Genomic DNA, 21324 nt, shown 5'->3' on the forward strand with positions numbered 1-21324 from the left:
ATCTTTGAAAAATGAACGATTCTTAGAAAAATTAATTTTAATTTTGAGATATTGAATTCAAATTATGTTTCTCGCAATCATGAATTGCGATAGGACCCTGCTCGTTAGGTTTGTTGTTTCTACTAACGGCTTTTATTGTAACCATACTTTGTATTCAAGGCGTACAAATGCAAATGAATTCCTGTGGTTGGATGCTGGATGTTATGAGTGGATGCTGGATACTGTTTTCGAGTAAAAAGGATAGTGTCAAGTCGAGAGGAGGTCGTTTATAAATTATTCGATTCCGATTCACATGAGCACCTGCATTATAATCATGAATAAACAAAAATAAAGGAAGCGGACATCAGTCAACGGTTAAGAAGAAATAATAAACAATTCGTGATTGCTCAGGAAAAAAATAGTTCTGCGGTATTTATTGGACAAAACATCTACCGTCCACCATTAAAACAGAAACGCAAAGTGGTGTTATTACCACTGAACAGCTTTGAACACTATAAAGTAACAAAGAATTTCGCAATAGAAAAATAATGCAATTCTTATGTCGATTTTGGCGGTAAAAATTAAGTTTGCAACAAAAGATATGTTTTTTTTTAAACATAAAAATTGGCCACATTGTTTCTTGTTGTGTAGAACATTTTATTGTTGTGTTAAAAAATTGTTTCAATACTCTAAGCAGTCGAACTAGTAATTTCTAAGGAAACGTTTCTCCTGTTTATCACAATAGTAGATGCGATGTTGATTAAAGACGCAAGTGAACAGAAGATCCCTGCATAAAAGAACGTTGTCTGACCTCCAAAGCGATCAAATGCAATTCCAGCCAGAACGCACCCAAGTCCAGCTCCTAAGTGGAAGTAATAAAGAGAAAATTAGAATTGAAAAATATTCACTTTTTTATTTATGAATTGTAGAAAATGTAGAGCAAAGTGTAATTGCTCAGAAACTTAACTTTTCCAAAATGAAGAAATTGGAATTTTGTTTTAAAAATTACAGTACAAAAAGAAAGAACAATGTATTTTGAAATAAAACTTTCATTAAAACATTGTTTTGCATTTTTTGGCAATAAACTTGTACCTTCAAAAAAAAAAAAAAAGAGGAAAATTTTTATAATGAACGGTTGGTATTTCTTGTTTCTACAAGCAATCGGGGGATGAAGGGGGGGGGGGGGGCGAGAGATCATTATGCCGGAAGGAAGATTTTATCTTACAGATAGAAGTTATTTCTGTCAAATGTTGGTTTTTGACATTACAACTAACTTTGTAGCAAAAAACGATTCATCCACCCATGCATGATCTCACAAAGGCATTATTTTCCTTTGAAACAAGAAGTTCTGTCTAGAACTAGACGAGTCTACTTTCACGTACACCAATACTACTTTCTAGTACATGATCAATATTCTCAAAAATAACTAAAGTCGCAAATTGTTTCAAACATGTTTTTTTAATATTTTAAGCTAATTTCTAGGAATAAAATATTCCTCACTCACCTAAAAAAATAAATGCGTAAAAAATAAAATAAAAAATTAAATTAAATTAAAAATAAAAAAAAAACGAACAAATAAAATAGCAGTACCTTTTAAACAAAGCAGCTAATACACTTTTTTCCATAAAAAAAAATCTTTAACAGCTTTCAAAACGAAAAATAATAATTAAAATTAATAAGCTCATTAAAATAAATACATCATATCAAAAAAAAAAAAAAATCGTTTATTTTTCCCCTGTTGCCAAAAATAATTTTTTAAATGAATTAATGCACTTACCAAAATAAATAAAAACAATAAAATGTCAACTTAAAGAAATACTTTTCATTGTCTAAAAATAATAATAATAATAATTGTCTGCGCATATCTTTTTGTAGAAACATAAATGACTTCGAGTTTATTCCCCGAAAACTAAATACCTGAATTAAAACTTTAGCGTGAAAATAAAAACTAGTATGTTGTGGCCATCACGAAACTTTCTTCTATATTTTTCTTTTTTTTTTCTGATCCCTCCCCATGCTTGACGAGGAAGCAATATTCCCAACAAAAACAAAATTACACATGCAAAAACTTGACTACCATCCCAATGTCTGAATTATTGCAAAAGCAAAGCAAAGAGCGAAAATTGAAAGTTATTTTAAAAGCCTTGCTTGAATTAATTACAAATATTTTATTTGTTAACAAACATAAGATGGCAACAGTTAAAAATTTTAAATCATTGAGATAATATTTCCGATCATTTCCATTCTTACTCCCGTTAGAGGAAGCCACATCTCTCGTACATCCACGCAACCATCTTCTGCGCCAAAATAAAGCCATGGCCCCAACCGGGGAACTATCAACATACCACACCAGAGGATAAGGGGCAGGGCCCCAGGTGCCTCAAGCAACGAACTTATATTTCCGTGGCATTTCCATTCAATTAAAATCACGAGAAATACGCAGACGACAATCTATTACGATTTATCTTTCTTATTGTTGCATTAATAAAGCTATTTTTATTCAAAAAAAAAAAAAAAATCAACACCTCTTGGAGCGATTGGCGTCAAAATTGAACCAAAGCCTGTTTACATATGGATTCACATATATTCCAAATTTCAACCAGAACGTAGCATTACTTCTTGAGATAGGGCACTCACAATGGAAAAAAAGAACGGGCGATTGCGCTACCCCCCTTTTTGCTGTTGACACCAAAATAAAATCAGCTCTTATACCCACTAAGGACTACTTGCCGATAAATTTTTCTTTCATTCTGTTCATTATTTCTTGAGATACAGCAGTCACAATTGACGACAAAAAACGTTCTATAGCTCAACCCCCTTGGAGGAATTCGCGCCAAAAACCAATGGGCACAAGTTCACATAGGGGCACATATGTGTACCAAATTTCGTTCGATTTCATGCGGTAGTTTTTGCTGTAGAGCGGCCACATAAAACTGGTCACACACAGACGTGACACACACACACACAGACAGACAGACATTTTCCAAAAATAGTCGAAATGGACTCAGCACACCTCAAAACGTTCGAATCCGTCAAAATTTGAAATTCGAAAATTTGCACGAATCCAATACTTTCTTCTATGTATTAGATATAGAAGAAAGTAAAAAGTCATATCAACAATAATTATTTCGCAGTTCAAACTATAGCTGCGGAGTCGGAGTCAATCTCATTTTGGGATAAAGGAGTCGGAGTCATTTGTCCTCCGTGTATAAATTTTTGCCAAAGCTACGAAGTCAGGGTCGAAGTCGGGGAGTCGGAGTCCGATTAATTGTCGGGCACAGGAGTAGGAGTCGGAGTCAGGTGCCCCTAAATTCTCGGAGTCGGAGTCTGGAGTTTGGCGTCAAGAGCTATTTCCAACAAAATTTAATTGAAGTAAATCCGCCTTCAAGTACGGAATCTACATTGACTTTCAGTTTCCCCGTAGGCACTAATGTTGAGGGATTTGAACTGTTCAAAATTGAACGGAAAATTGCTCAAATCAAAAAATATTTTATATATAAGTTTTTTATCAAAAGTTTTTTCCTACAAAGTTTGTTTGAAGCATATTCGCCTCATAGTTCAGAATTGCCTTCAATTTCCCCGTAGGCGCTAATGTTAAGTTTTCTTTAACTGTTCAAAATTGAACAAAAAATAGTTCAAATCAAAAAGTGAAATATGGGAATGAGGTGTCCTCGTCGAGATCTTTCGAACAAAAAAATGTTTGTTCGAATCGGACTATTCATTCAAAAGTTATTGGGGGGGGGGGGGTGAGACAGACAGACAGACAGACATTTTTCCCCATCTCAATACCCTACTTTCCAATTTTTAATTTTTCGATATTTATTTAATTATTTTATTTATTTTTGACTTTTTTTTTTTTTGTTTTTCGCGATATTTTTAAGATGCATTAAGCCTTTTTTCATGCTTTTTTCTTCTTTTTCTGACTTTTACTGGGAAAGTAGGCTAAAAATAGCTAAAATCGCAAATTTTTTCAAACATATTTTAAAAATACTTTAAACTGATTTCTAGGAATAAAATATTCCTCACTCAACTAATCCGGCTCTTTTTCCCCTACGCACCAAAACAACCCTAAAAAGGGTTGGCATAAGAGAAAGGTTGTTTCTAAGCATGAGATTTCCTCCCCCCCCCCCAGTCTAGAATGATCTTAATTTCGTAGGGGTTGCCATCATTGCAGCTTTATCAGTATGAGTTTTGTTGGCGAAAAGAAATGAAACGTAAGTGGAATTTATTTTGAGTTATGTACGTTTCATTGCGGTGCAATACATGCACTTAATTGAATGTAGTCTTGATTTTGAAAAAAGCAAAAATAAATAAATAAATAAATAAAAATTAATTTGAATTTTGATATCTTGAATTCAAATTATGTTTTTCACAATCACGAGTGTGTGTATGTAGGCGTGTGTGTTTGTGTGCGGGGCGCATGTGTGTTTGTGTGTAGGGGTATGTGTATGTAGGCATGTGTGTTTGTGTCTGTGTGCTGGCATAAGTGTGTGGGTAGTTGTGTGTATGAATGTGTGTGTAGGCATATGTATTTGTGTCTGTGTGCAGGCATGAATGTGTGGGTAGTTGTGTGTATGTGTGTGTATGTTGTGTGTGTGTGTGTGTATGTGTAGGCGTCTGTATGTATGCGTGTGTGTATGTGTGTGTATGTGTTTGTGTGTGTGTGTAGTTGTGTATGTATTCGCGTGTGTGTAGGACATGGATGCTACCTGGAGACGGCTTTCGCTATAGGAGCAGCATCGTGAGGAGCCGGTCGACGGTGATGGCGCGGAGGGTGGCGGTGGGAAAATAAAATGATAGGACGCCAAAAACAGTCAAATGAAAGCAATAAGCAATCGTGATTGCTCAAAAAAAAAAAAAAAAATTTGAATTTTGGCATCTTGAATTCAAATTATGTTTTTCGCAATCAAAAGTGTGTGTGTATATGTAAGCGTGTGTGTTTGTGTGTGGGGGGTATGTGTGTGTGTAGGCATGTGTGTTTGTGTCTGTGTGCAGGCATGAGTGTGTGGGTAGTTGTGTATGTATGTGTGTAGGTGTGTGTGGAGGGTATGCGTGTGTGTGTAGGCATATGTTTTTGTGTCTGTGTGCAGGCATGAGTGTGTGGGTAGTCGTGTGTATGTGTGTAGGTGTGTGTGTGTGTGTAGGTGTATATATGTATATGTGTGTAGGTGCGTTTATGTATACGTGTAAGTGTAGACGGTTTTCGCTAGAGGTGCAGCATCGTGAGGACCCGGTCGACGGTGATGCTGCGGAAGGTGGCGGTGGGAAAAATCAAAGGAACGTCAAAAACTGTCAAATGAAAGCAATAAGCAATCGTGATTGCTCAAAAAAAATTAAAATTAATTTGCATTTTTGGCATCTTGAATTCAAATTATGTTTTTCGCAATCACGAGCGTGTGTGTTTGTGTAGGCGCATGTGTGTGGGTGCGTAAGTGTATGTATGCATGTGTGTGAGTGAGTGTTGTGTACGTGCGCGTGCGTGTAGGTGTTCGTGTGTGTGTAGGCGTTCGTGTGTGTGTGTGGGCGATCGTGTGTGTGTGTGTGTGTAGGCGTTCGTGTGTGTGTGTGTGTAAGCGTTCGTGTGTGTGTGTGTGTTTGTAGGCGTTCGTGTGTGTGTGTGTGTAGGCGTTCGTGTGTGTGTGTAGGCGTTCGTGTGTGTGTGTGTGTAGGCGTTCGTGTGTGTGTGTGTGTGTGTAGGCGTTCGTGTGTGTGGGACATGGACGCCACCGCCCAGCAAAAGTGGATTTCGGGGGACAGTGCTCAGGACCAGCCGCGCCGCCGCCGGTGGACGGTGGTGCTGCAGGCCTGGTCCAAGCTGAAAAAGGCACGGACGCCAAAAACCGTCAAGTGAGAACAATAAGCAATCGTGATTGCTCAAAAAAATCGCTTTTGAAAACATCAATTACCTTTTATTATTATCATTTCTCCAGTTTCAAAAATCATTGTTGATAAAACCGTGGCAAAACTTGTTGGGAAAAGCGTCCAAACATCTCCTTTTGACAGAGCTGAGAATAGAATCGCGATATATAGACCAACTAATAGATCGTTATCACCAAAGGTCTAGCTATCTAACAGTTTTGCCACCCTCGGCGAAAACAGGAGACGCCGCCCCCTCCTCAAAATAAGAAAAAAAATCCCTTTTTTTTTGTCCTCGTAAGCCTCATTCTACTCTTTAAATTATCATATTTCTTGAGAACAGCAAGGACATTGGAAGTGCATTGCATTTCTAATAGCAACAGGAAGTTCCGTCTAGAACTAAACGAGCCTACTTTCCCGTATATCCATACTACTTTTTAGTACCTGATCAATATTCTTAAAAATAGCTAAAATCGTAAATTGTTTCAAACGTATTTTTTAAATATTTTAAGCTGATTAAAAAAAAAAAACCCGAACAAATAAAATAGCAGCAACTTTTGAACAAAACAGCTAATAGACTTTTTTCCATTAAATAAATCTTTAACAGCTTTCAAAACTAAAAAATAATAATTGAAATTAATAAGCTCATATACATCATATCAAAAAAAAAAAAAAAAAAATAGTTTCTTTTTCACCTGTTGCCAAAAACATTTTTTAAAATGAATTAATGCACTTACTAAAAAAAAAATAAAACAATAAAATGTCAACTTAAAGAAATAATTTTCTTTGTCAAAAAAAAAAATTGTTTGCGCATATCTTTATGTAGAAACATAAATGACTTCGAGTTTATTCGCAAAAAATTGAGTACCTAAATTGAAACTTTAGCGTAAAATAAAAACAAGTCATATCAAAAATAATTATTTCACAGTTAAAACCATAGCTGCGGAGTCGGAGTCAATCTCATTTTGGGATAAAGGAGTCGGAGTCAAATATTTAAGAATCGGAGTTAGTCATTTGCCCTCCGTGCATAAATTTTTGCCAAAACTACGAAGTCAGAATCAAAGTCGGGGAGTCGGAGTCCGATTAATTGTCGGGCACAGGATTCGGAGTCGGAGTCAAAAGCCCCTAAATTCTCGGAGTCGAAGTCTGGAGTTTGGCGTCAATAGTTATTTCCAACAAAATTTGTTTGAAGTAAATCCGCCTTCAAGTAAAAGGAATCTACATTGATCTTCAGTTTCCCCGTAGGCGCTATTGTTAAGGGATTTGAACTGTTCAAAATTGAACGGAAAATTGTTCAAAACAAAAAAATATTTTATATACAAGTTTTTCTTTAAAATCTTTTTCATCCAAAGTTTGTATGAAGCAATTTCGCCTCACAGTTCGGAATTACCTTGAATTTCCCCGTAGGCGTTTTTGAACTGTTCAAAATTGAACAAAAAATAGTTAAAATCAAAAAGTGAAATATGGGAATGAGGTGTCTTCGCCGAGATCTTTCGAACCAAAAAAAAAGTTTTTTCGAATTGGACTATTCATTCAAAAGTTATTAGGGGGGGGGGGGGCAGACAGACATACAGACATTTTTCCCCATCTCAATACCCTACTTTCCAATTTTTAATTTTTCGATATTTGTTTAATTATTTTATTTATTTTTGACTTTTTCTTTTGTTTTTCGCGATATTTTTAAGATGCATTAAGCCTTCTTTCATGCTTTCTTCTTCTTTTTCTGACTTTTACTGGGAAAGTAGGCTAAAAACAGTCAAAACAAGAAAACACTTCACTTACCTCTTCGCAACAGATTCAGCCTAAAACTGGATTTTTTTGTTAAAAGTACGAAGTTTCTTATTAGCATCATAGTTGTGATACTATTCTGTTGCAGACAAAGATTCATCCCCTTCATTTTCTTCAAAAATACCTAATAACTACGAAATTATACATTGCCACTCATCATCGTTGACAAAATTAAAAATTATAAGTTTACTACATTTTTTAAATGTTACTTGCTGTATGGATTTATACTAAAAGTTTGTACTGAAATTTAATGTTTGAACCTTTAAATACAAATTAATAATGCTAAAAAGTTTAGTTTGAAGTAAATGTTTAAGAAAAATAACTGATTATTTGATTGATATTTTTGATTAATCCTTAAACCAATACTTGCTTATATCAATACTTTTTATTTCCCCAAACTATTTCTTTAACAATTTGCTTGTCTGGAAACATTGTTATTCTCGAAATCGTCACCTTTAGTCGCCGTCTTGTCAATCTCGGAACAATTTTCCTCAAGTCAGGGTAAGTTGTTCCTTTTCGGCTTTATGTAGTATAAAATTAATTATAAAAAAATCTTACGAAATACAACTCAAAACACAATCGTTTTATAAAGGGACATATATTACTCGATTTTTAGCTCGGAATACTAATTCGGAATACTAAGTTTTTATAACGAATTTTGATTCTGATTGAAAAACGGAACTTGTAACCCTGCTTGTCATATATATATATATATATATATATATATATATATATATATATATATATATATATATATATATATATATATATATATATATATATATATATATATATATATATATATATATATATATATATATATATATATATACAGCGGCTCCCAAGAGTGTTCGTACACTTTGAAATTTTTTAGTAAAACCAAAATAACGCGAAACTGAATTTAAATATGAAGTCCAATATTTTTTCACATGATTCCTGTGTCATTCTAAATCAAACCCTGTAGTTTTTTTCAAAATATTGACGGATCTTCTTTTTGAAATGGGTCAAAAAACGAAGAGACAAAGAAATAATGCGCGACAAAAGTCATCGTACGCTCAAATATTTTCAAAAAAAATCATGATTAAAATTATCGTATGTCGTTTTTTTATTATTTTTGCATTGTGTTGACCCTTAAAAGTCATTTAGCTTTAATTTTTTGTTTATTTATTCATTAATATTGTGCTTATTACTTTAAAATTGCTGGTATTCGTAAAAAACAATAAACACCATTCGAAATTTGAATTTTTTTCTCACAGTAGCGGTAAATTGGTTTGTAATTTCTCTAAATTAGTTAATTTAATCCATTCTATGGTAAAGTGCTTGATAAAATGCTTTAAAGAAAAGCATTGGACCAAAAACAAGGTAAAAAAAGGTCAACCGGCAAATTTGACAAAACGTGATCGGAGATTTACAGAAAAAAAGAAATATGAAAAATACACATTTGAGTGCTGTAAAAGTTTCTGCAGAGTTAAATGAAAATGTTTACATTTAATTTTCACCAAAAATTGTTCGCTGAGTTCTCTAATTAGCTGTATTAAATGGGACATCTTCTTGCAGAAATTTTTTTGGCTGTGCGAAAAACAGAAAGCTTACACTTTTCGTCGCAAAATCAATGATAAATAAGCTCAAAAATGTTTTGGAATTACGTCTTACTTACAGAAAAAAAAATGAATTCAACATTTTGTTTGAATGTTGTATAATTGTCAATAGAAGAAAAATTATTAACTTAATCTTTAGAACTTAGTTGAACCAGTTAATCAGGACGGTGAACGAGTTCTTGTGTGAGGGTGCATATCAGCATCAGAGCTTCGTAGTTTAGAATTTTTTGATGAAATAATGAGTCATGCTGTTCACCTTAAATATTTTAAAAACCCAATTTTAAAAACTTAGCCAAAAATTTGGTTATCAGAAAAAACTTTGTATTTTATCACGATAATGATAAGAGGCACACGGTTTTCAACATTTGCGCTTAGTGCCTCTAAAATTGCCCTACAGTTTAGAAAATACCCCCTCAATCTCCAGATTTGAACTTTATGTAACATATTTAGAGATATCTAGAGGCTAGATTACGAAAATATTGCTTTGAGACGAAAACAGAGCTAGAAACAGTAAGACTCGAAGTGTGGTTGAGCACTTACCTCAAAAATTAAGCAAAAAGAGAAAGAAAAATGAATGAAATTTATACCCAGACGTTTAAAAAGGTGTTGTTGAAACCGCATTATATTCTACTAAATAATAAGTTAAAAAAAAGTTAGATTATTCAATAATATATATACATTTTTTAAAGTGTACGAAGACTTTTGTGACCTAAAATTTCCGGGAGCTTTTAGTTTTTGATTTAAAAAAAAATGTTTTAATATTTTTAAAAAAACTTTCATGTAGTTTTGTTGAAAATCGATCATATATCTTATAATTAAATACCTATTCCGAAATATTAATTCTAACCAATGGATAGGGTTCTATTTCGTGGAAAGTCGTATGTGTATACACATACGAACACTTTTTGGATCCACACTGTATAGTAATTTGGGGACACTCTGACACAATAATAAATAACTAGTAATTATTTGTGGATTTAATAACTTGTTTTTCTTTTAAATATTTCTTCATTGATTCTGGCATCAGACTGAAAACTAGATTTTGCCTAATAACATCTAAAATCATAGAAATACAATCAAAAACACATAAACCAAATGACCACTTCTCTCTTAACTGCGGGAGATCTCGCCATTTATCTACGGTAATAACAGGAAGAATTTAAAGCAGTGATTAAAGAAACAATACGTTGGAATAAGCATTAGTTTCACGCACTAAGCACACGGAAACGATAGTAGTACAATTCTAGTTTTTTTGCAATGAACATTTTCTGCATGTAATCTGGGTTTGATGGACATTTTCTACACAAGTCTCATGGAGCCCTTTTACAATCAGCAGCACATTTCCCCAACTTCTGTCCAGCAATATCTTTCTCGGTAATAGCAACCGTACTCACCACAGTAATTTTTTTGGCTTTCGAAATCTCTTGCTGTGTACTGTGTTTACATTCATCCCGCGGTTGTCGATTCGTGTAACTTTGCTGTATTATGTTTAAGATGTAATGTTACGTTGTACTTGCGAAATTTTAGAAAAAATAAAAAATAAAACCTTTATGTGCTACAGCAGGAACTATGCAAAAACATTTAACAGGCTCGTAAAAATTTTTATGTTTGAAACCATCGTTATAAATTTACACAAGCTGTATTGGAAATTACATAAATCGACCCTTTAGTTCACTTGAACTAACCATCAAAAGTTTGGTGATATGAAAAGAAAATAAGAATAACTCTTAAATTTTCGGTGAAGCAGAGTCGAAATGGCGGCAGATGTGAAATAAATAGTTAACACGAAAATATCAACGTACGAAAAAGTATATGAAGTCATCATTTAAAAAATGTAGACAACAACTCATAAAAAATATACATCGAGACTTGGAGCATTTATCCCAGGCAAAATATGTATGTATTTTTAAATTTTTGTTTGTTATAAACTTTTCGTAAATTAGCGATTCATACTTAAATCTGTATATCAAACAGGAAAAAATAATAAAAAATCATTGTACATACCTCCTTCATAGGATGCAGCAAGAACGGACTGTGTAGTAGCTTCCATCCCTGGTTTGGAATTCAATTTTCCATACGCAGTCATCGCGGGATAATACACACCATAGGTTAATCCATGTAAACTTTCGATGGGCAACATGAACCAAGGATTCTGGAAGTAGCTGTACCAAAAGAATCTAATTCCGTGACAAAACAAAGCCAGAGTAACCACATTAAAGTGCTTTAATCTTTCAATAACATTATTCGAGAAAACATGAATGGAATTTCAACAAAACACTGAACTGTTTGCGATAAGCCCACTAAGAGACGGTTGCCACCCAAACTAACAAAAAACCAAGATAAGTGAAACCAAATAAGGCTTGTTGCCATGCCAGTCATCAACACTCCAGCTAGGAAAGCTATGAATTCAAGTGAGCTAAAAACATTTCTAATGTCTTTCACTATATTTTGAGATAGTTGTGGTTTCACTAAGTCAACTCGTGCTAAATTCCACAATTGCAAAGCTGTGAGTATTGCCATAACGCTCCAAGATGGATAGTAGCTATTCGTAAAGTCGTTTAGGAAACCTGCAATTGGAGCCATTATGCCCCAGCTCATGGCACCCCAAAGCCGTTGCCGTCCAAAATCGGATTTGGTATTTTGAAGTGTTTCATAGCATGCAGTATCAGATAAAGTAAAAAGTGCATCAGTACACGTTTGGGATATTATCAAAAAGAGTGTGAATAGCCAGAACTGATAGGTTTGAAACACATTTTCATTTTCAGTAGACGAATAACTTTCACTTTTATTCCTATGCTGAGAATGCTTGCTGCAAAAGTCGTCGAAAGAATTTATTCCAGAATCGTAGCTGTGGGAGAAATTTTTTCCGTTTTGAACGGGAGAAGTAGTACTGTTATCAGTCCTAATTATACATCTATTTGCAATTTCAGATATGTTGCAAATCGGTTCGGTATCTGACGACGTAATCCTTGGAATAAGAAGTAGAAGAAAATAAAAAACTCCTTGAGTTAAGGTCAAGATGATTATAATCCATTTCAGCTTATTGAAGTAATCTGTTATAAATCCAATAATTGGCTTGCTAAAAATCAGAAGCAGCTGATGACTTGTGAAAACTGCTCCCAGTGCTGTTGCAGTTAGCCCCAATCTGTTTTTTGCGATTACAGTAATGTACGGTGAAATTGCCCCTGTTCCTGAAAATGATGAAGAGGAATTGATAAATGTTCATAAAATAATTGATATTAAAAAATATGAGCATATTTTATTAAATGGGTAATTTACATGAATTCTCTGATTTCGAGTGCAATCTTTTGACATTTACAACTTCCATGTTTGTATTCTTTAATAATTTATTTTGTCAGTAGCACACGTATTACAAAGTTAGGATGCAAAGTGATTTTTTTTTTCACCAGTTTCAAAAATTATTGTTCTTGGATATTAAAATCATTACAATTTCCGCTGCTGTTCCAGAGCACAAAAAATGTTCTGATAAATTTCGCTTACAAAAATTTTACTCCGGTAAAGTCAGAATGACAAAGTTTTTGACAAAAACCGAATTATCTGCCTTTTTTTAGGAACTTCTGTGTTCTTTAAAGATTTAGAGCTTTTCTTCACAACTGTAGTCATTGAATAGCAATAAAGTAATTTTTCAGTGTAATATTACTGTTATTATCTGTTTCAAACATCCGTTCATATTTGAATCGATTATTGCAGAAAGGGCACGAGTCACATCATTTTCAAAATTCAGTTTAGCTGCAGTTTTCCCATATTTGTATGTAGATACATCTACTAGTGTAGCAGGGAAGTCAATCCTTGTACAACAAAGCACTTTATTTAGGGGTTACATTTTTCGTGTAGTGCGGAAAGGGCATACGTTCCGGACTTGTGCCCTTTCTGCACTAAACGCGAATGAAGGAATAGTAAGACGCAATGGCAAGATCATAGAAGAACTAGAGTTTTTGGCGTAATGAAGTAAAAACAAAAAACTCCTTTGATCTAGCATAATTTCGATAATGGTAAGTTTGTCAGTTCGGGGGGTTAGGGGCGATTCGAATTCACAGAATCGGAATAAAATTGGCTAATTTCTCAGATGTTTTATTAACATCACTCAAGGAACTGCGAAAAAGCTGTATGCTTTAGTGAGATATACGCTGGTCAAAATAAAAACAACACTGCAGGAGACTTTTTCTAGAAATAACACTGGAGAAATTTAACAAGATTGCTGATGACTTTCCTGACAGGACGTTTGTTTGTCCTTTGCGACCCGGGTTTTGGACAGTAAAACGAATGTAAAATAAATATGAGATTATTACTGTATAAAATCCAATCTCTTATAAGTGAAATTCTGAAATTAAATCAAGATTCACCGTCACATCAGTTGAAAACAATTAAATCTGTAACTTCTAAAACAGGTGTCCTTCATTTTTTAGGAGGACTTATCACCTAAATCGAGATTTTGGAAAAATATTCTAGTGGGCGCAAATGTTTTCAATTACTAACATTTATGATGTTTAAATATTCGATAGAACATCAGAGGAATGGTTTCAGGCTAGCTATTTTATAGACGGTTTTCAATAGAATATGACAAAGTAACGCCTATCGGCTGAACTATCTTTGCCAATATCGAGTATAAAGGGAGCATTTTCATATTGTTGGAAGTAATAACAAATGTCAAGATGATTATTCAGTGCAACTTTGAGCATAGTCATACTAATATGTACATCGAACTTGGTACACAAAACCATACAAGAGAAGGATAGGAAAAAAGATTTCCATGGACGATGTATTTGAATGTCTCAGTTTTAGTTTTTTTTTTTTTTAACATCAGACTTTATTATTTCACTAAAACAAGACGAGAGAAAGAGGAAAATACACGATGTATTTTCTTAAGATAATGAATTTATGAATACGGACTTCACTAATTATTTTTGTCTCTTAAATAATCGATTTATCTGTAAATTTGTCTAACTAGAGCTTTTTCTCCTTAGATTAAATGGCCTTATCTGTACAGGCCCGTTTTAAGAAAGAGACTCATAAAAACCATTGGTGCGAAGTAGACGGGGCAAATGACCGACTTCGACTCGTGGAGTTGAATGCCTCCGATTCTGAATTCATTACAGACATGAAGAGCGCCATTTCATTTTAAATCAGGCCGGCATCTCTGAACAGTAACCTGACCAAAACACATGATTATTTTTTTTTGGGGGGGGGGGGTTCAATTGCATTTACATCAAATGATGCAGTGAGAAGCAAAGTGATGTAAATGACAAAGTTAAAAATTTGGAGATAACCTGTACAAATGAGAGGAGAAATCGCTCCTCTGATTTGGCTGCAAAAAAAATAGTACTAGTAGCCCTAGTAAGTGCTGCTGTACAGTATGATATAGAATCTTGTTTTAATGAAAGCCTACCTAAGATCTGTAATTTAAATGCGATTTACTCGAAACTTTAAATAGTCCACTTACATCCCTTTGCTTTTCACTGCCTGAAATAGACTCATGAAAAATTCCAAGACTTTTGAAAAAGTAGTTTTGGGCAGTTCTCAAAAGGTGGGAGCAAACACAGACCTCAACTTTGAAGCTTCAACACCAAATAACTTTCATTTTAATTAACTCAAAAATTTTTGAGTTAAATTATAATACTGTATAGAGACAAGAATTGACATAAATTATGGAAAAAATGCTCTTTAAATGCCTTTAAAAAAATATTTTCTTTGCTAAAAGGCGCAATTTTGGACATACCAAAACGTTAACTGAGCAAATGTACCATTAAAGAAAAAATTTTTAAAATTATTTCCATACGTTTGAAAAAAAATTTAAAGGTATGAATCTTACACTGAATAATTTTTTGTTAATATTTTACACAAATAACAAAAGTAAAGACAGATTATTCACTTTGTAAACGATTTTAGAAAATAGTAAGTTTGAAATTTGATGCATGTCCAAAATTTACGATCTTTACAATGCTATTTTTTGAGAACTAAGTATATGATGTTTTCATTTTAAAGGTGTTTATCGAGCCTCGGAATCAATTTTTAATTGTTTAAAAGTGTTTTCATAAGCTTTTATGCAGTATCTTAGAAGAAAAATAATTTTTTTAAACGTACATGTGAGATGTCCAAATGGCGTTACGATCTTGACGCCGATAATTCTGTCCATTTATTCATAATTTTTGATGATCTACTGTCTTCTAACCTCAGTAAAAAACGTTATTATAATGTTATCTTCTTTAATCCATCGGTATTCTGCATAATTAATATGTTACACATTGAACAATACATAAATTACAGTAGAAACATGGCTGCTTATGATCGAACCGAAAGCCATTTTGCGCTAAAATCGCCAAGCAAACCTCCGTTAGCGACAACACAGTATACGATAAGCTAAAGGTTACCAGAGGGGAATTCCAATTTGACAAATGCAGTTTATCGTCAGCTGTACCAGTTTTGGCGACTTTATCACCTGCGCTAGCAATTTTTTTTTTTCCCCGCTTTTATTATTTAGAATTCTTTTTCTCTTCTTTCTTTTGGAAACATAATTTAACGATCTCCAAATAGAAATACGAATTTCTTTCTTCAATAATTTTTTTAGACATCATTTTAATTCTTATGACATTAGAAAAAATATTCATTATTAAAACTGATGTCACTTTTTACAATTGTATTATTTTTAATTTGAAGCTTTTTTTTAACCTTGCATCAATTTCTTCAAAATCATTCCAAAACTTTATTATATGTAAGGAGCAGCATGTATAGCCATTCAAGTATTTCATTAATATCCTCTTTATTATTAAATTGCAAAATTTAAAAAGTAGTAAATAAAATTTTCATTGGAAAACTTAAAAATCAGATTAACAATTGTCAAAAATGGTGAAACTTACGTTATGATGATGTCCAAAATCCGTTACCTACAGGAAAATAATGTCCAAAATCTGTTACCTACAGATTGCTGATTTAATTTGCTAATTAACGATTTTTACAAATACCTGCTGTCTTTTCATGTTCATATATTGTGTTCTAGGTATGCATACTATAGAATAAAATCAAAATTGATGTCAAATTCGAAAATTTTTGAAATTGCTCAAAGTTATCTTTTTTGTTCCCACCTTTTGAGAACTGCCCTTTTATCTACTATTTCAACCCTTTTCAATTCGTCTTTCTCTTTTTTGGAGTAACTAAGGTACTAAGTAACAGTGTTTTACTTCGACAAAAGTATTTCAAAATCTAGTTGGCTTGATTGATAAAGTGTTTTTTTTTTTTTAATTGTTTTTTTTTTTTTTTTTTTTTTTTTTCAGGATTCTATTTTTGCCAATTTATTATTCTCCCCTTCCCCCTCCCCCGAAAAAACAAAATTAGTAGATATTGAAAATTGAATTCCTTTAATGGAAGTTTTACGCCACACTTCAAAGAGTAAGATGGATACAGCCTCAGAAATCAAATGTCAAAATTAAATGTTTTTATATTCAAACCATGTGCTCTTACTTAGGAGGTTTTTTTAGCAAGTCATGTTCTGCATGTAAAATTAGACTTTTTTTTTCAATTATTTCATTAATTGAAAATTTAATCTCCAGTTTTAACTTAAGAAGAAAGAAAGTAAAACACAGAAATAAGGTGACTTTGTAAAACGTGAGATAAGTTTAATTCTGATAAGCAGCCCGACTCCAGTGCTACGACTCCGACCCTGACTTTGTAGCCGTGAAAAAAGTAAAAGCTTAAAAATATAAGCGTGCAAAATCCATCCACTATAATATTAAAATCTGTTCGCGTCTGTCTGTCTGTCTGTCTGAAGATCTATCTTCTCGAAAACCGCTGCGATTCGAGAGTCGAACGAGATACCGATCAATTCAAAATTTTCCAAAGAAAACAATAGGACCAATCTCGTAATTGTACGACTTTAATTAGCGGAGATATTAATTAAAACGTTAATTAACATTACGTTATTCAGGAATATTTATTTCTTTCCTGTTGCCATTTTGAATCTGGGTGAGCAAATAAAATTCTAATAATTGTTTTAAAAGAGATTTTTTTGGCTGCTGTCCAAATCTTAAAACAACGTCTCCATTTAGAATTTTATTTTAAATTAGTTTAAAATTGGTTGCTCCTATTCGGACGTAGCCTTTATTTTATCGTCTGTCCTTCTATTTTTTACAGCCAACGTTCTTAACTCTTTTCAGCATATGAAAGTTGTTTCTTTAATTATGTTTATTTATTGTAGTGTAAGTTTATCATTGACCGGCCTCATATTTTGGTAAATTTAGGATGTGCGACTAATTATGTTTATTTTGCTGGACTTTTTTCCGTCACATGGGTGAGTTTTCGAATTGTAATAACTCTCTTTTTCCTTCCTGTTTTTACTTTTGAAATATACTTTGTACCGTTAAAAGAACACGTTAAATCAAGATTGTTTGGATTTTTTAAGTGAAACAGAGTTGAACAAAAAAAGTTGTTTTTAAGGATTTTAACTAAAGCTTTATTGGAATCTGATGACTTTTTTGGTATTAAATTAATGCTTATTGGTATTTATTAAGTCTTGGTGCTTTAGTTTCACGTATTCAACGAAACAGTATGTATCATTCTATGTAAAAAGCTGATTGTAACTGTACATAAATATTTCAGATATAGTCTATCAGGTGTAATTCAGTTTAGCACAGATTATAGTTGCATTGATTATAGTTGATTATAGTTGCATAATGCATATATTTTCATCGTTTGTGCAAATTGAAAATACTCATAACTTGTATCATTGATAACTATGATTAACGTTAATGAGATTTTTGCCAAAAATATGCTCTACTGGTGTTTTGCAAATCTTGCATTACGCGGATTTATTTATTCCTTAACGCTTTGGAAACTGATGTCAGAGTAATACAAAAAAATCAACTGGACATCTCTTTATTTTTTAGGTAGCCCGTGCAACGCCGGGCACGCAGCTAGTATTTATTTAAAAAAGGAGGTACTCTTTACAACCTTACCATAATAAATACGGGAAGATTGGTCTGTTAGGTAAATAGTCACGGTGAACAGTATTTCTGCACAGAATGCCAGAAGTCAGGTACTAGAATTTGAAACCACTATATTGCTAAACTTTATATAATACGTTAAAAGTGTTAGGCAAAGGCTGAAATTGATCAAATGCTGTAGTTTGTAATAGATTAAAATAATACCCGAGTTTACATTTATTCAACAAAATCATTGAAGTTAAAGTAAGCTGCAAATGGTGGGGAGTATTTTGACCCTTGACATTTTGGCAAAATCGTCCAATTTTGGGAAACTATTATTTCATCCTGACAAGATCGAAAAAGCCGGGGAAAAAAATAAAGCACCAAACATAGTTTGGTGCTAATACTTGAGTGCTAATAAGCACGAAATATATAACATGATATAAAACATGAGTGCTAATAAGCACGAAACTGCAGTCCTCGGCTGGAATTGACTGAGTTGGCGGTATATTTCATAGTTATTATGAGCATAATAATGTGTGATCCCGCAACTTCTATAATACGCTGCTTAAAACAATTAAGGGGAAAAGCAAAAAGTGACGAAACAGTTATAATTTAGCCTTGCAAGGGCATAAGATGGAGTATACACGTGTAGCAAGATGAAATGCAGCAAAAAAGAAGCGAAAAGCATTTGTATAGGAACATTAATCCCTTGGAACAGTAAGAGGAACACGAAATGATGCTTCAGGACAACAATGTGGTTACAAGTAAATGACGAAATACGTATCGTTTGGCAATGACATCGAATGTTTAATGTGGCAAGTAGTCCCTCGCACTGTTACGATTGGCACATACTAGTGTTTCTGGATGTGACGACATTAAAAATACGACATTGAGTACGATCTATTGCTTTCCAAAATAAGTACAAATACCAAGTCTTGGAGAGTAAAGTGTGCCTTTGTTTTTTGCAGCAATATATCGTATGAGCTCACCCCAACCATGCTAATTCCGCTATCAGTCACATTAGTTCGGATTTTTGAGATTCTACTTTAAAACGACATCTAGGCTATCTTGCAATAGGAAATGAGAATAGTAAACAAGAATGTACTTTTCTCAAAAATGTTACATCTTTCAGTAGATTCTCGGAGGCAGAATTTATATACCCTGGTCAGTCAAATAATATACACTTTTCTAAAAGTGATAGAATTCCACAACCTTTTAGCCTCCAGCTATTTTTGTTCATTGAATTGTGTTTTTAACCGACTTCAAAAAAGGAGGTTATGATTTCGCATTGCGGCTTTTTATGTATGTTTTCGAATTATTCCAGCACTACTGGACCGATTTGATTTTTTTTTTTTGTTTGGAAGGGTCTACTTCTTAGATGGTCCCATTGTAATTTGATCTGGATCTGATAAGGGGTCCCGGAGAAATCCAAGAAACTTTAAATTTCATACGTCACGGTCACGTGGTTTTGCTGTGATCGGTGTATTTTTACACCTAAGGTTTTGGCTTTCTCTTGAACGATATTTAATTCTCGCAGCAAATGGATGGTTTAATTTTCGCAACGCTGCGCCGCCTGTTAATATTTTTGGTGTTACTAATGTATTTATTACTGCGTAGCAAAGCAATAAATTAAATATATTTTGCAACTTTAATAGTTGAACGAATTACCTTAATATTTTATTTACTAAAAAATAACTTTATTTAGGCTCTAACATTTGAACGACTGCCATTTTCTGTATACCTAGAAAGACTGAAGGGGCCAGTGTGGCCCCTACCCATTTTTGGGGTGAATTATTTTAAAAATTCTTCCTGAGTGTGTCCACATGCCCAATACACCTTCTTTCATGACTAAATAAAAACTTAGTATGCAATTATTTGTAGTGTTGCTCTCGATACTGGCTAAAAGGTTGGATCAGTTTTTCTTTTCAAGAACAATGGCTACCATTAGGCTGGTAAGCAATCAGTACTGTTTATAGCATTTGGATATCCAACTGGATGTATAAAGTGGAAGTTACAGGTTAAACTAGAGAGAATGGTCTTTTTTTATGCTAGAACAATTAGAAGAAAGGAAAAAAATTTTTTTAATTGTAAAAAAGCTTAGGGGCCACTGTGGCCCCTCCCGTCTTTCTAGGTATAAGGATCAATATTTACAGTACTATGAGGCGTATGATAAAATGATAAAACAAGCATTCAAATAGTGTCATATAATGAAAAGTCAGGAAGTTACATTACGTTCCGTTAGACATTATCCGAGTTATTAAACAACAAACTATGCGAGGGGCCACACAGGCCCCTCCGTCTTTCTAGTGCTAAAATATAAATTCTTTAGGGTCTGGTGGGGGAAAGTGGTCAATGGGGTAAAGTGGTCATTCGACAAATAAATGGCTATAGCTTGGAAATAAATGTTCGAATGAATGTGAAATTTTTATTATAGAGTAGGGCAGTTAGAAACACCATTTTGAGTTCAAAATTTTACAACTGGCAAAATTTTGTTTGGTAAAAAAAAAATATTTTGTGTGAATATGAAATGTTTTTAAATCTAAACACCTCTTTTAACTTCCTTGGGACATTTTGTTTGTTAGAATTATGAACAAATTGACTGCATAGGAAGCTTCCTACATGTCTCAAGAACTCTTACTCATTAGCAGTTAGCTGAATCTTTTTTAGATAGTTTTTTAGAACAATTTAAGTAAGATGGGGTAAAGTGGTCATAGTATTAGGCTTAACAAGAATTGTTCTTCAAATGTCACTCAATCGTTAAGTATAAGGCAGATATAAATTAAATATTGATTTCACTTAATATATGTTGTTTTTACAGTAAATGGGGTTAAATATACGAGTATGTGCGTATGCATACGCACATACTCGTGTAGGCACGTATATAGACATATTCACATAAATGCACCAATAAATACGTATATGGGTACCTGCAAGTATTTTTAATCTATACAGATATACATTCGACTATACACGTATATACTTGCTTATGCTCGTATGTATATATAAACACCTATATACTCAGGTAGACACGTATATACGCGTACGTACTCGAGTAGACACTTACATACAAGCATATGGTATGCAATTATACAGGGTGAGTTTAAACTTTTGGGTAAATTATTGAAAGGTGTTAGAGGGAAGGATAAGAAGTAAGAATCATAAGGGAC

General features: G+C 33.3%; 1 protein-coding gene across 1 annotated transcript in view; it reads right to left on the reverse strand.

The window, feature by feature from the left end:
- Positions 1-635: 635 nt before the first annotated feature.
- LOC129222190 (uncharacterized) overlaps positions 636-21324 on the reverse strand; it is a 42783-nt gene continuing 22094 nt past the window's right edge. The window contains 3 exon segments of the mRNA XM_054856660.1: positions 636-841; positions 11226-11474; positions 11477-12412. Of these exon segments, the coding sequence (XP_054712635.1) occupies positions 669-841; positions 11226-11474; positions 11477-12412 (1358 nt within the window). The 3' untranslated portion in view covers positions 636-668.

The sequence above is a fragment of the Uloborus diversus genome, chromosome 1, assembly GCF_026930045.1.
Source record: "Uloborus diversus isolate 005 chromosome 1, Udiv.v.3.1, whole genome shotgun sequence".
Lineage (NCBI taxonomy): Eukaryota > Metazoa > Arthropoda > Arachnida > Araneae > Uloboridae > Uloborus > Uloborus diversus.